The following is a 14,556-nucleotide window of genomic DNA, read 5'->3' on the forward strand; positions in this document are numbered from 1 at the left end:
TATTAAGATCATTGATGCACCCTCTCTTCTGACCATTAGCAGGACCATGTGTACAAGCAGGAAGGGCTTGAATGCAGACAGCAGGTGATCCTTCCAAGGGAGAAGAAAAGCATCTGCAAGCGAGCCCAAGCTTTGATTCAGGAAGGGACAGAACTGCTGACATGTCCTGTTGTGCCTTGTTGCGAACAACTCTATCCGGGGAAATCCCCATCGTTGGAAGATGTTGATCACGACATCCGGTCGGAGTGACCACTTGTGATTGTGAAAGGACCTGCTGAGATGATCGGCCAGCTCGTTCTGAGAGCCTGGAAGGTACGATGCCTCTAGATGTATTGAGTAGGCAATGCAGAAGTCCCACAGTTTGAAGGCTTCCTGGCACAGGGGAGAGGAGCGAGCACCACCCTATCTATTTATATAGAATATCGCTGTTGTATTGTCGCTCAATACCGATACACATCTGCCCTCCAGATGGGTTTGGAATGTCTGGCAAGCAAGGCGAACCGCTCTTAGCTCCCTGACATTGATGTGCAGTGAAAGTTCTGCCTGGGACCAGAGACCTTGAGTCCTGAGTCGTCCAAGGTGCATTCCCCATCCCATCGCCGATGCATCCGTGACTAGAGACAGCAAGGATTGGAGCCTGGAGAAGGGTACTCCTGCACACACCGCTTGCCACCACAGGAGGGACTCAATAACTGGAGAAGGAAGAGTGACTATCTTGTCTAGGCGGTCTCGGTTTGGCCTGTATACTGAGGCTAGCCAGGCCTGAAGAGATCGGAGCCGCAGTCTCGCGTGCTGAAATGCATATGTACAAGCAGCCATATGACTGAGCAGCTTCAGGCAATTTCGTGCCATAGCAGTGGGGTATCATTGTAAGCCCTCTATGATGGTGCCCATGGTCAAAAAACGCGATTCTGGAAGGAATGCTTTGGCTTGACCTGAGTCTAGGAGAGCTCCAATGAACCCTATCCTCTAAGTGGGAGTAACATTGCCGACTACATTTTGAGACATACGACTCTGGCTCTGAGTCCAAATGACTACGATCATAGAATATTAGGGTTGGAAGGGACCTCAGGAGGTCATCTAGTCCGATCTCGGTGACCACAGGGGTGCCAAATGGGGTGGTGCCGGGAAGTGGTGTCGAGGGGAGGGCGATCGGTGCTGCATTATGGCTGGTTTGCCCTTGGATGGCACGGCGCTTGTTTGCAGTGCTGGTGCCTGCTGAGCTGTCATAGCTATGAAGTCCCTGGCCGCCTCGAATATGTCTGGGGTGGACGGAAGATCCAGATCCTTGACCAAACTATCCCGCACAGGGGAGTCCACCAGTACCAGACTCAACAGATCTCTCTGCAAGGCCAGAGTTGATGGTACCGGTTTAGCCGGAGCAGGGGCTGAGTGTCCAGGCGCGGGATGCACTCCGCTATCGCTTTCATGCTCCACTGCTCTAATTGTGAGCGAACGCCCCCTCTTGGCTCTCTTCTGCTTCTTGTGCGGCACTGGAGAGTGCAAGCGGTGCCGGGTAGCCACAGTGGAGTTCTTCAGTGCCAGGGAGTGGCAGTGCCAGGGGTCTCTGGACCCAGAGTCTTTTTCGGCACCACAATCTCTCTCACCAAAGCTGGTGCGCTCCGCATAGAAGTGCTGGACTTTGGGTCTGACGCAGGCTGTGCCGGCTGGGGACAGAGAGCTGACTCCATGATGAGTAGTTTTAACCTAAAATCTCTCTCCTTTTCGGATCTTGGGCGGAAGCCTTTGCAGATCTTGCACCTGTCGGTCTGGAGAGCGTCCCCAAGAGAGAGTCCCCAGGAGGGAAAGAATGCAGTGTGGGGAAACCCTAACAGAAACTTATCTAACCAACTATAAAAACTACTTGAAACACTAACTAATACTAAGTTAACTATTTACAGGTACAAAGAGAAAGATCACTAGAGGATCGCTTCCCGTAGCAAGAGAGAAGAAGCAGCTCCAATGACCGTCACGGGCGGTAAGAAGGAACTGAAGAGGCAGCGGGTAGGCAGAGACCTACGTACACTGCCATGAAGGCGCGACTCCAAGAGACTCCACAGCCAACCCGACGGGTACCGCTAGGGCAAAAACCTTCCAACGACTGTGCATGAACACTCACTTGGAATTGGCATGAGCAAGCACTCGAAGAACTACTTGTTTAAGTGCTCACCAAGGTGAATAATGGTTGCATAATCAAGCCCTAAATAAAACAAAATAGATTTTTCACTCAAAATTCTCTAGTTCCTTTTGTTTGCACATATCCCCAATGTATATGGGCAAAACAGCAATGAACTATCCTGGCACAAGAATATTTTTTTGAAATATGTAACTCAACTCATTTTGTTATTCAGTGATGCTCCTTGAATCTGGAGCATTATAAATGGATGTAGTAAAAATCATCCATTTGAGCACATTCTAGGTAAAATGTACTGCTCAGGTGATCAGCCATTCACTTAGCTTTATTGCATTTAAAAAGCTCTTTGTGTAAGGGACACCATATACTTTGCCTACAATATCTCGAAGAGAACATAATTACAATGGCACAGATGAGATTAGCCTCCTCATCACTCCACACTAGAAAAAGCCTTCTGTTTCAGACAGGGGTTTTTAGTCTGGGAGTCGTGGCCCTGCAGGAGCTTGCAAACATGTGTTGGGAGGTGGTGCGCAAGCAACCACCTTGCCTTTCCCATATTGCTAAATGGTTAATGGTCCCAGCCAGATGAGGGGAGGAACCCAAGGTCCCAGAGGTGAACAGAGCCACAGTATGGAAAAAGTTGAGAACCTGGTTTAGGAAGCTATAAATAGACCAGAAACTGGCACACAATGATAACACACTACATTTTTTAACATAAAATAAAATTCTTCCTTCACCCCTCAGGTCAGATAAATAGCTGAGGGAACATTTTATTTCCACTATTTTGGAAGCAGTCTGACATTCATTTAAAAGTCATTTTCACTACAGCGCTAGAAGAATAAAATGCTATAATGTATTTAAAAATCCAACATATATTCCCTTCCTAAAGCATACTATAAATTGGTCTAATTTCTGTGTTTATCACTTCGTAGTTTTTATGTGGTATCAATAAGTCAGTTTCTTTGAGAGAAATTGTCACAAATTCCTCCCCCCCAAATAAACACACCTAAATCAATTCTAAATCAACTGGTTAATCCTAATCCTAACTGGTTAACACCTAATGAATTCACTGAATCTAATCATTGTTCAATACACCAAGATACACGAAGCTCTGCTGAAATCTTTCTTGTCTCATGATTCATACTAATTTAGCTCCTGATCTTACATCTGGATCACTGCAGACGTTATGGTGCCCAAAGAGATCCAATTAAGGATGTGTCCAAAGAGATCCAATTAAGAGAGAGACACATTTTTTTAGTGTTATTAATCTAGTAGTTCCAAAGACACTGTAATAAGATATGAACCGTTCAAATTGTATCTGAGGAAATTCCTCACTTTTAAAATTTCACTTCACAGTTACGTGCACATACCAGAATCTGAACTGCAGCTGACAAACTGTCTAAAGGAAAATCTGGAAGTCCCAGCATAGAAGATTCCTGGGAGCAGAGAGTTGTAGCAAAAGACAAGAGCTGAGAGATTCTGGAAAATAAACAAGAAATTGTAATGTTTTATACTTGCAAAACATACTTTAAAATTTTAAGCCCTATGAAGCTAAACACAGCTTAAGATGTTGAAGCAACTTCTGAATACAAGTAAATTTTATCTAATAAAGTTATAAAGAATTAAGGACTCACAATATGAAAACTGTAATTATATATGAAAAACTGTTTAAACATATTCCCATACTTACTAAAAATTCACTCAGTTCTGGTCAAATAGCAAACATTCCTGACAGGACATAACATTTAGCCGCTCAACATTACTTTTTTGTAATTATGAAAATTTACCTCTGTGCAGAAACATTTGATCCAACTGAGTATAATAGCTTAAGATGGTCCTGAAAATAGAACATAGCATCACATATCAAATTAATTTCTGGTTATACCATGGATCACAGTGCATATTGTGCAAGATGTTTTCTATTTCTCATCTAATTAGACACAGAGCCTTTTGTAGCAAAGAGCCTGGTCTTGGCACACACAATTAATTTTCTAAAAGAAAAAAAAAGGTTAGCATATCTTTGTTTTAGGATTATATTGTTTTATTGAAATTAATTTTAGTTACAAAATAAAAACATCAGAACAGCCATGGGTCAGACCTATGGGTTAGACCTATGGTCCATCTATCCCAGCATCCTATCTTCCAACAGTGGCCAGTGCCAGGTGCTTCAGAGGGAATGAACAGAACAGGTGATCCATCCCCTGTTGGCAAACAGAAGCTAGGGACACTTCAGAGTATGGTTTTCAGTCCTGCCCACCCTGGCTAACAGTCATTGATGGACCTATCCTCCATGAACTTATCCTTTGGAGATTATCTCTTTCTTTTAAGTAATTACTGGGCATCAATAGGACTCCATCCCAAAAAAGGGTCAACATGTTTTATTCATGTTCAATGATTAATTTTTGAATGTATAATATGTAAAATACAAGATTAAAATGTCAATTTGTCCTGCTCTGTAAACAAGCTCTAATTGATCTACAATTGCACTTACCTTAAAGGGTAGATGATAAACATCTCTTGCTTGAAATCTAGAACGAAGAGGAGGGTCCAATGGGTTACCAGAATATCTAGGTACTGGAAGGCCCAGTGCTATCACACGAAAATCTTCACTTACTCGAACAATCTTCCATGCATCTAACTCAGTTTTAGTATGTTCCTGGATCAATTAAAATAAAGTAATAATTAGAATGCAATGACATCTTTTAATGAAGGCCCTGATGCCTGAGCTACAGACTGAAGACCTATAGGGGAGGGATTAAAAGAGTGGTCTTCCACTTCCCTCGTCTTTAACACAGAGGGGCCAGGATGAAATGTTCCATCTTGATTTAAGGTATTCAATTGGTAGATCATATAATCGAGGCTTTCTAAGGTAAGGTTGGCTGAAATATGATTCACTGAGTTCAGCCTTCAGGCAAACTAATGATGGATTTCCACAGATGCTCGAAGTTTGGAAGCTATGAATTAGAGTTACAAATATCTTTCTCTATATAAAGAAGAGAAAAAACAATGAAACTGTGTTATGTATTTTCTTCTATAGAATTAAAAGTCTAACTTTAGCAAGTTTGGGTTTTTTTTAACTATAATGAAGGGATGCTCCTCTGAATAAGAGAACATTTTGTTTGTATATAATATGCTCTACCACAAGTAATAACAATACAGGTTTATCACTGTACTCTTTTCTGAAGAGAATATCTATTTCATATTGTATATTTCAATCACGTTGCCAGGAAAAGACTCATCGCGGACAAATTAGACAGTTCTGCAGTCTTCCCACATTACAATCAAGTCTTGCTTGAAATTGTACATGACTACTTCGTGCAGACCCAATGCCAGAATAATGATTCACATAGAAGAACAGAAAATGAGCCATAACTTATGTAATACAATATTCCCCAAACAACAAAACAACAATATTAGATTTAGTATCACTGTGAGATTTATTCAAATCAGATAACATTAGCAGTATACCTAAGGGGCCAATTTAGAGCCATTTTATCATTAGCAAGGTACAAAAAACGTACTGCACAATCTCAATCAATTCCTATTTGAATTTAAGGTCAGTTTTCATGTCTCCTCCTTAAATGTAGCTATGATAAATAACCACATGTTGTACTTCAATATGTTAATTACATTTTCATAAGTTACCTCTCCTAACCGAAACAGACTGGAATGGATCAGAACTACTCTAAAAGCGAAAAAAGGCATAACCACCAACCACAAATGTCTCAGAAATGAGTTACAGTATTTAATGGCTCAGTGGGCAATGTTGTGCAATAATATGTAGGAGCGTGGGTGTATTTAAGTTGGAGTAGGGCGCAAAAATTTTGGACAAAGTTTATTTGTTGAAAAATGCAGTTTTAGGTCAACTGAAACTATTCATGAATTCAACACAAATCTGCCAAATAGTTTCTGCCAAAATATTTTCAAGGTAGTTTCATGAAACTGAAGGAGAAGGAGTTTGGGGTGGGGGCCCTCTTACGCCTTATTGCCTCGTGGTTAGAGCAGTCACCTGGAATGCTGAAGACCAGATTCAAGGCCCTGCTCTGCATGATTCAGAACAGGGACCTGAACTTAGATCTCCCCTGTCCCTGATGAATACCATAACCATATATGGTATTCTGGAATAGCCCTCTCTCAATCTCTCCTATTGAAGCTGTTCCACTTTGTGTAAAATACTTAAATAGTCATTGGAGCAGGGACTGGAACCCAGGACTCCCCCTCCCAGGTGAGTCCCCTAACCACCATTCTCTCTCTCTCTCTCTCTGGCCCCATGAATATTTAATTATTTAATACAAAGTGAAACAGCTTCAACAGAAGAAACTGGGCGAGACTCACTCTGGAATACCCTATAGCCTGGTGGTTAGGACACACACCTGCAAAGTGGAAGGACCCAAGTTAAAGATGTTGCTCTGAATCAGACAGAGTGGGGACTTAAACCTGGGTTTCCTACATCCCAGGTGAGTGCTCTAACCATAGAACTATATAGTATCAGGGCAAAGACACCATCTCTTCATCCTGTGGTGGTTTTGTGAATGGTGTTCCCAAATTGCCTTTCCTTTTATTTAAAAAGGCAGTTAAAAACACCCCAAATCTACATTAAACATTTTGGTGCAACAGAAAATTTTGCTAGACCTGAATTTTTTTTCCTGTTTTGCTGAAGGGACCAAAAATTTTTTGTTTCAGATTGATCCGAAATTATTCTTTTCAACTTTTTGGTTTGGCCAGCGAACTGAAAAATCAATTATTCACAGAGCTCTATTTGCGATTTTCCTTCCTATGACTCATGTAAGGCTGAGCCTGATGAGGTTCCATCTCAGCACTGAAGTTTTATGGGAAGTTTAGTAAAGATTAGAATAAGGACATTTAAAGTCACGTTTTTCAAATTGATCTGAAGTTAACTTTTCTAACTTGTATTAGCTCATAATAATTGATATCCCACACTAAGACAGGGTTAGAAAAAGGAGCAGTTGAAATGCTGAGGGGAAAAGAAAGAACAGAATACTTGCCCAGTTTGGCCATGCTACAGGGACAGGAAGCAATGAAGAATTGAGAAGCCAATGAACTATACACACTACTTACGAGACTTGAAATGAAGGGTTGTATTTTTCCCTACTTTGCTTTAAGCAAGCTTAAGCTATTTCTTGTTTGTTGGGTTTTTTGAACCTGGTAGAAGAAAGCCCCAGTTCTAACTCCCTGTACGTTACGCCTGGTGGAAACACGCTTCGTACAGAGGTATGTGCACCTCTACATGAGAAGCTATAATGTTTTGTTTGTATTTCCCACCTCAGCTTTTCTGTCCCCTGGAGTTACAGACTGGCCCTGTTCATACAGAGGTGTTTCAGAAATATGCAGACCAAAAAGTCTAAAATTATTTAAAAATGATTATAAACTGACAAGCTACTGCTCATCTGGCTGATGGGGGTAGATATAATATGAAGAAATATGGATAGGTCAGAGTCAGGTGGATGGTAGGAAATTGACAGGGTATGGGACAGGAAACCATGGGCATGGAAGTAGAGTACAAAGGACTGGCAAACAACCTGCTCAAACTTAACTTTGCCTCATAAAACTTGAAAAAATGTACCAAAGCTCAAATTCATCAGTTGGAAATTATAAAATCCCATTTCCTATTCAAGGGATCAATTTCCAATAATCTCCCTGTAATTTATATTGGCCTTTTGCACATATTTTTGCAAATTATAGGATGAGTGAAGGCAGGGGTGACAGTAACTTAAAGGGCTTACCGGTATGCAGGGCGGCCAGGGTCCTGGGCAAGGTGGAGGTGGGGGCGGCTCTGGGCCCCTGGAAGGGGCGGGGCCTCGAGTGGAAGGGGCGGGGCTGGGGCCAGATTCCCCCAGCCAGCCCTTCAGCACTGCCCAGCCCATGCCGCCCGGGGCTCAGATGCCGCTTTAAAGGGAGCCCCAGGGCCGCTGCTCCTTTTGCCCCCCCTCCCCCCCGATCAGCAGCCCTGCCAGTACAGTGCTTAAAGCCCTGCCACAGCAGCGCTTTAATGTCAGCTGTGTACCAGCCCATACCAGCAGCCACTTTCTTACCGGTAGGCCGAACCAGCCCATACCGGCTTACTTTCACCTTTGAGTGAAGGATTATATGGCAGCAAGGAATGCATTGCATCCCTTAATCATTTGTTTTCAGACATTCATTGATTTTTAGAGGGCTTTCTAAATGTTTTTCTTCGTGAATCAGAATAGCATGCATTTGCTTGAAGTAAGCAGAATTCACTTCAGAATTAGTAACCAGTCTCTCTCTATGAGAATAAAGGACATTCAGGAGACATTTTTTAAAATTATTTTTAAATGACGGAGTGGCTGATTTCACCCATGACCTTCACTTAGCCAGCTATCATCTTGAGTCACATCCTCACACAGGTGGAAACACCTCCATGGGATGTACCCTGTTTATCTCAGGACAGCTCTTATATTGTTAATAGGATCACTTCTCTGTCAAAAACAGACAAAAATTCAAAACAACATAATGCTTTCCTGTACCTGTAGCAGCTTGTCATAACGTTCTGCAGACATAAGAAAGCGCCCATCTTCAAGCTGCATTTCTCTGTTTTCCAACAAATTGTTTAACACAGGCAAGACATTCCGCTCTGCCTTCTCCAAACCCTCCAACACAAGGATTCTGCCTTCTGTAGCTGCACGGACTGCACACTTTTTCAACAAAAACAACAACATTAAGTGACATATACAGCATAATATAGCACATGAAATCCAACTGAAAATGAAGGGCTTAATCCTGCACACATCAATGCTTAAGTAATCTGAGTCAATGGGACTTAGCATGGTAGTAAGTACTATTTCCATTGGGAAGCATTTGGAGGATCTTACCCTTATATAACAATTAAATTGAACACATTTTTCTGTAGAAAGAATTAGTTATCGTAGTTGTTTATCTAAAAAACTATTTAATCCAGGAAACAAAACAGCATCAAAACAAACACTGGAAATTTTTTGTGCAATATATTTTTGTTAAAAATCTGATATTTCAAGCACAGAATGTAAAACTAAATATTAAAAGTTAAAACAATAAAAACTCCAAATATGGTTAACTTGTTCCATGTTCACAAAGTATTCCTTTATTGAGTCGAAGTGAAGGAAAGTCACAATTCTGACACTCACATTGGGTGGTACCTCACTGAACGCAAGTAGTCCCATTGAAATCAGTGTAGTAAATGACTACTTTGCATACGCCAGAGTGGTAGGTTCAGGCCCTTAAAGCACATAAGCAACAATCAAGCACACGGCGACAAGACTCAAACCACCTCTTACTGTAATGCTGACAGACCTGGTTGTCGCCGGGCGGGATCAAACCTGGGACCTCTGAAGTATGAGCCTCTGCTGCATAAGCTAAAAGCCACATGGCGCTTAGCTAAGGCTCATTAATCTCTAGCTGGGTTAACTGCCCATAGAAGGGGACAGAGAACCACACCTAGCAGGCCTGTCTACTGAGCTGGGCAGTGAAATGTTGCTTCAATGAAATATATCTTAAGCAACTACTCAAGGGACCAACAAAATCAGTTACTTAAAGATATTTTGAGTGCCTTTGTATCAGTGTAGTAAGATGTAAAATCCTTTTGCTGTCATTTATTTTTTAAATATACATAGTGAATATTGGATATTAGGTATTCACATGTGCCAATGAATATTTACTTCTTTTGATTTATGCTTTTTGATTTTTTCCCTATATTTTTCATTTACTTTTAGCACACCCAACAATTCTGGAACAAAGGTATTTAAAAGTAAAAAAAAAAAAAAAAAAAAAGTATAAAAGTTCAGTATTATGTTTATAATAATCCTACAGAAGTTTACAAACTGAATCACCAGTTTTATGACTGTGTAACTACATCACTACTTTGCTACTCCAGTTTTACACCAATGTAACTCCATTAAGACCAAAGGTTCTTTGTTCATCCCACAGTAAAACTGAAGTGCCATGATGAATCAAGCCCAGTATTACTTTAAAACAATAACAAGTTACTTTAAAAAAACTACAGAGGGTCCTGTGGCACCTTTAAGACGAACAGAATTATTGGAGCATAAGCTTTCGTGGGTGAATGCCCACTTCATGAGACGCAAGTAATGCATTCACCCATGAAAGCTTATTCTCCAATACTTCTGTTAGTCTTAAAGGTGCCACAGGACCCTCTGTTGCTTTTTACAGATTCAGACTAACACGGCTACCCCTCTGATACTTTAAAAAAACTGTTAAGTTAACTGAAATAGGCTGCTACTAAACGTAGAGCAAAATTATATTCAAAACATTTGGGGATGTTTTGGAGCTTTTTCTGAAACTGAAGGCTGCCTCATAATGATGTTCTCTTATCTAGATTTCATCGTAGTTTAGTTTGGAGGATTGTTTATCATTGGGTGTTGATTTATAGTGCATAATTTGAGCCAATGGTCAAAACTGAGCCCTAGTGCCAGTAATTACATGCAACCTCCTCATTGCCCATCATCTTAGTCCCTATAAACTTACAGTACTTCATACCCAAATATTCACAATTACCATCCTGTAGAAGATTCCTGAATTCTAATACTAGACTATTTACAAATAACTGATTTACACAATGGGGTGGCTCATCACACATGTTTAGAAGGTAGCAACAGGGCTTGATTTAGGCATAGGCAGCCTCTTAAGGCACCAGATCAAAGAGTTTTACACCAATGTAACTCCATTAAAACACCTACATTAAGGCATCTAGCAGAAGTTTCCTTAAAGCACTTTTACATAAGGACATAGCTGCAAAGGAAAAATTACCAAAGTCCCTTCCCAGCATGTCTCTTCTAAACCCCTACAGGAGCACCTCATGTCCTCCTAGCATTGTTAAATAAGAGAGGGAAATAAAGGAAGAGCAAAGCAAGGGCTGGGAGCTGAAGTGAGAGGAAGAGGATAGCACGCAAAGTGGACTAGGAGAAAAGGGAGAGGGGGGAACTGGAAGAGAATGAAGGGAAGGAGGAGGAAAAGAGAGGAAATAAGGAAACAACTAGGAGGGAAAGTTGGGAAAATTTAAAACCAGAAGAGTTTGCAGCTGGAAGAAAGGGAGGGAGGCCAAGAACTGGGTCAGAAAGACTCAGATGAAGAGAACTAGGAAAAAGTTATTAGGAGGAAGAAGCACAAAGAACAAAAATAAGAATGAAAAATGGAAAGCAAAACTCACAAAAACACAGAGAATTGAGATGAAAAGGAAAAAAGAACAAAAATAAGACAGGGAGAGAGAATGGACCAAAACCAAGTGAGATGCATCCACACACGGTGTGTAGCACTGTGGATATGATGACAATCAAATGCAGGTCCCTCACAAGAGGCACAGGGAATTCCAACCTGAGAAGACTTTGAACCCCTTACCTTAGTTCTGTTTATGCACAGCAGAGATACAGCACAAGCAAGCTTCCCATATCACTAGTAAAATAGCATGTCTAAAACCTGTTTTGGCAGAGGCACTTCTAAAGACAGTGTGGAAGATCATTTCTGTTTAAATCCTTGGCTTTTCTGATAAGACTGCAAATAGTGAGTCAATTGTGACAGTGATTTTGTGATATGTGTCCACTAGCAAATGGACAGAGGCCACAGGCTCATTTCACAAAGGTTAAAGAATCATCAGATGCTCAGGACTCCTGAATACTATCCTCTATAAACTGGATTCAAGCCAGTGACTTAGAAGAGAAAGGCAACCTGAATATCCTGGTACCTGCCTCCAAATCAGATCCACTTCTCTTGCACCTGCAAATAAATTCTACAGAAACTTCTGATTGAATATCTAGCTTCAAAATAAACATCTGAGGAATCTAATAACAAGCAGCCCTCATGTTATCTTCCCTTAAAATGAATCTCTGGGTGGACATAAATTAATTCCTTCCAAAAGCAAAAGATTTCAAAATTAGTTTTATTCTGTTGACTCAGAGCAAAAAATGTTTTTAAAACAACATCCCTGTCATACCACTATTTCAAACACGTAGCATAAAATGTCCTATCTCCTACCCTCCATCCCCAACTATACAATTCTTGTATCAAAGGAAAATTACTTTGACATTCTTGTTTAGGGAGATCATCGATCAAGTCAATAAAATGCTCCAACTAGCTTAATAGAAAACTTTAGTCTCCAAAGTTATCAATCCAAGAGCTTGCATGAGCAAAACACTCCTACTTTGTGTAAATAGGAAGTGTGGAGAAAGCCAGAATAAACTTCAACAAACTACTAATTTGCCAACTTAGTAGGATTTGCATACTATAAAGCTATAAAGACTTTATGACTGAGTTTTACTAGGGGAAATACACAAACTGCTCATTATAGTTTCAAAATATTTTGAGTATCCATAGTATCTTTTTGCCTTAGTTAAGACACACATACTGTGGATGTAGATTTGCAGAATTTATGTCCTACCAACATCAGTGCAAAGTCTCTCTCACTAACTTGGAGGAAATGTTCTTTATTGAGTAAATTATGCATAGTATGATCAGAATTTTAATACATAAGAAACATATTTTCCTACATTAACTTTTTTTTTTTAGTTGAAAATGAGTCTGAAGGACCAAATTTTAACAATTAATTAAAACTCTGTTTATAACCCGTTCTCCTGGACATGACAAATTATTTAAGATTTTGCCTTAAAAATACATTTCGCTGTATATAATATCTTTCCAAATATTATTGCTATATCTTCTTTTGCTTATCATTTATTACAATCAGGGATTTGGAGCAATCAAATTTTTGAATTGCTCCGCTCCGGCTCTGGGCAAAAACCTACTGGTCCATTCTCCAGCTCTTGGCTCTGCTCCAAAGTCCTGATTACAATTTTATTTATTTTTAAATTATTTTGTCTATAGCCAATTTCTTTCACCATCCATGAAAATTATTTATAATGCACCCATCACCATAATATGTAGGTCTTAATTTTATCACTATGATATTCATCTGATTATGCTCTCTATGGATTTCTACAGTACAGCTATGAAATATTAGAAATCACTCTCCAAAATCCTATGAAATATGCACACGGCATTTATCTACCTCTAGAGAACTCATGGAAAGTAGTATTAACATTATATCCAATGTAGGTTGCTCCTGAAAGCAAAACAGCTATAAATCTTCCTTTGAAAAAAAATGTTTATACATTCTGATGGCTCACAACTAGAGTCTTTTCAATAAACTAGATACAGTGAAAAACATCCACTATTTCAGTTTTCTCTGCATCAGGATATGTATTTTAGTTTCCAAAAAAAAAAAAAAAAAAAATTGACAAAAATAAATGGGGGAGGAGAGAGGGACAGAAAAAGTTTGAAATCTCTCTCTGAAGATCTTTTTTAAAATGTTTGCACGAAACTGTCTTCTTAGTTATATAATAAAAATACAGAGATTGTTGTGGTTTCTCAGCCTCCAACCAAGGCTCATTGTAATATTTGTTCAACATGTTCAAAATAAAATATCAATCAACAGGTTTTGAAATTATGCAACAAATCACCTTGATAATCCTGATTTTGAATATTTGTTCTTGTTAAAAGGGAGAGGGGAATTTGTGAAATGTCTGTCTCTAGTTTATTGTAGCTGTAGCTACGGACTATTTTGCTCATCAGATAGAAATAAGCTCTTTCCTCCCAACCACCCACCTGTGCCCAGAAGCAATGACAGCATGGTTACCTGGATACCTGCCCTGGGGGATATACGCTGTAAAGATTCAGCAGTTAAAATAGGCTGATTTGTTGTCCGAAAACAAAAACCTTTAATAAAATGTTATTTGGCAGGTAATGGCTTATAGAGCAAATATGTTATGAATATTGCTTATTACAGTCCATTCCACAACTGAAAAAATAATGTTAATATTAAAGCCATGAATTCCTAAATTCAAAAATCCCAGAAAAAATTATTTTACAGTCTTTCCTATAATCACACAATTTTGTGCATCACCAAATGACCAATACAAAGTAAGACAACTACAAGAATCTGTAAATCCTTAGTTTATGAGAATATATTAGTAATTATAAATACCTGAAAGATGAGGAAGGCATCTGATAAAATGATTCTAAATAAAACTGGATAACTCATCTTATTTTTGAGTCTTCAAAAGCATTGAATTTACCAGGTGATTGTTTCACATTTGCTGTAGTTACAATGGGAAAGGTACTAAGCAATACTGCAAATGGATGATTCTTTAGTGGGAAACAAATGAGTAAATGAACTGAAGTAATAATAATATATACTTCCTTTAAAGTCAAATGTGTAAACATTATCCAAAGTTGTTAAGTGGCAAGATAGAGACAGGCTCTTCCCATAATCGACACAAAACAGATTTCTTCAGATTCTCCATTGAATGAAACTTTTGTCTATTGAAGTGGAATAGCAGAATTTTGGAGCACGTGAAAATTTTTCAGAACAAATCAACGACATTGAAATATAGCATGAA

General features: G+C 39.5%; 1 protein-coding gene across 1 annotated transcript in view; it reads right to left on the minus strand.

Moving 5' to 3' along the window:
• Nucleotides 1-14,556, minus strand: part of VWA8 (von Willebrand factor A domain containing 8) — a 263,005-nt gene that overhangs the window by 215,743 nt on the left and 32,706 nt on the right. The window contains exons 4-7 of the mRNA XM_065414163.1: nt 8,641-8,808; nt 4,626-4,790; nt 3,922-3,971; nt 3,505-3,613 (exon numbers count right to left, since the gene is read on the minus strand). Coding sequence (XP_065270235.1) covers nt 3,505-3,613; nt 3,922-3,971; nt 4,626-4,790; nt 8,641-8,808 — 492 coding nt within the window. The remainder of the gene's footprint in view (nt 1-3,504; nt 3,614-3,921; nt 3,972-4,625; nt 4,791-8,640; nt 8,809-14,556) is intronic.

Source organism: Emys orbicularis, chromosome 1 (assembly GCF_028017835.1).
Source record: "Emys orbicularis isolate rEmyOrb1 chromosome 1, rEmyOrb1.hap1, whole genome shotgun sequence".
Classification (NCBI taxonomy): domain Eukaryota; kingdom Metazoa; phylum Chordata; order Testudines; family Emydidae; genus Emys; species Emys orbicularis.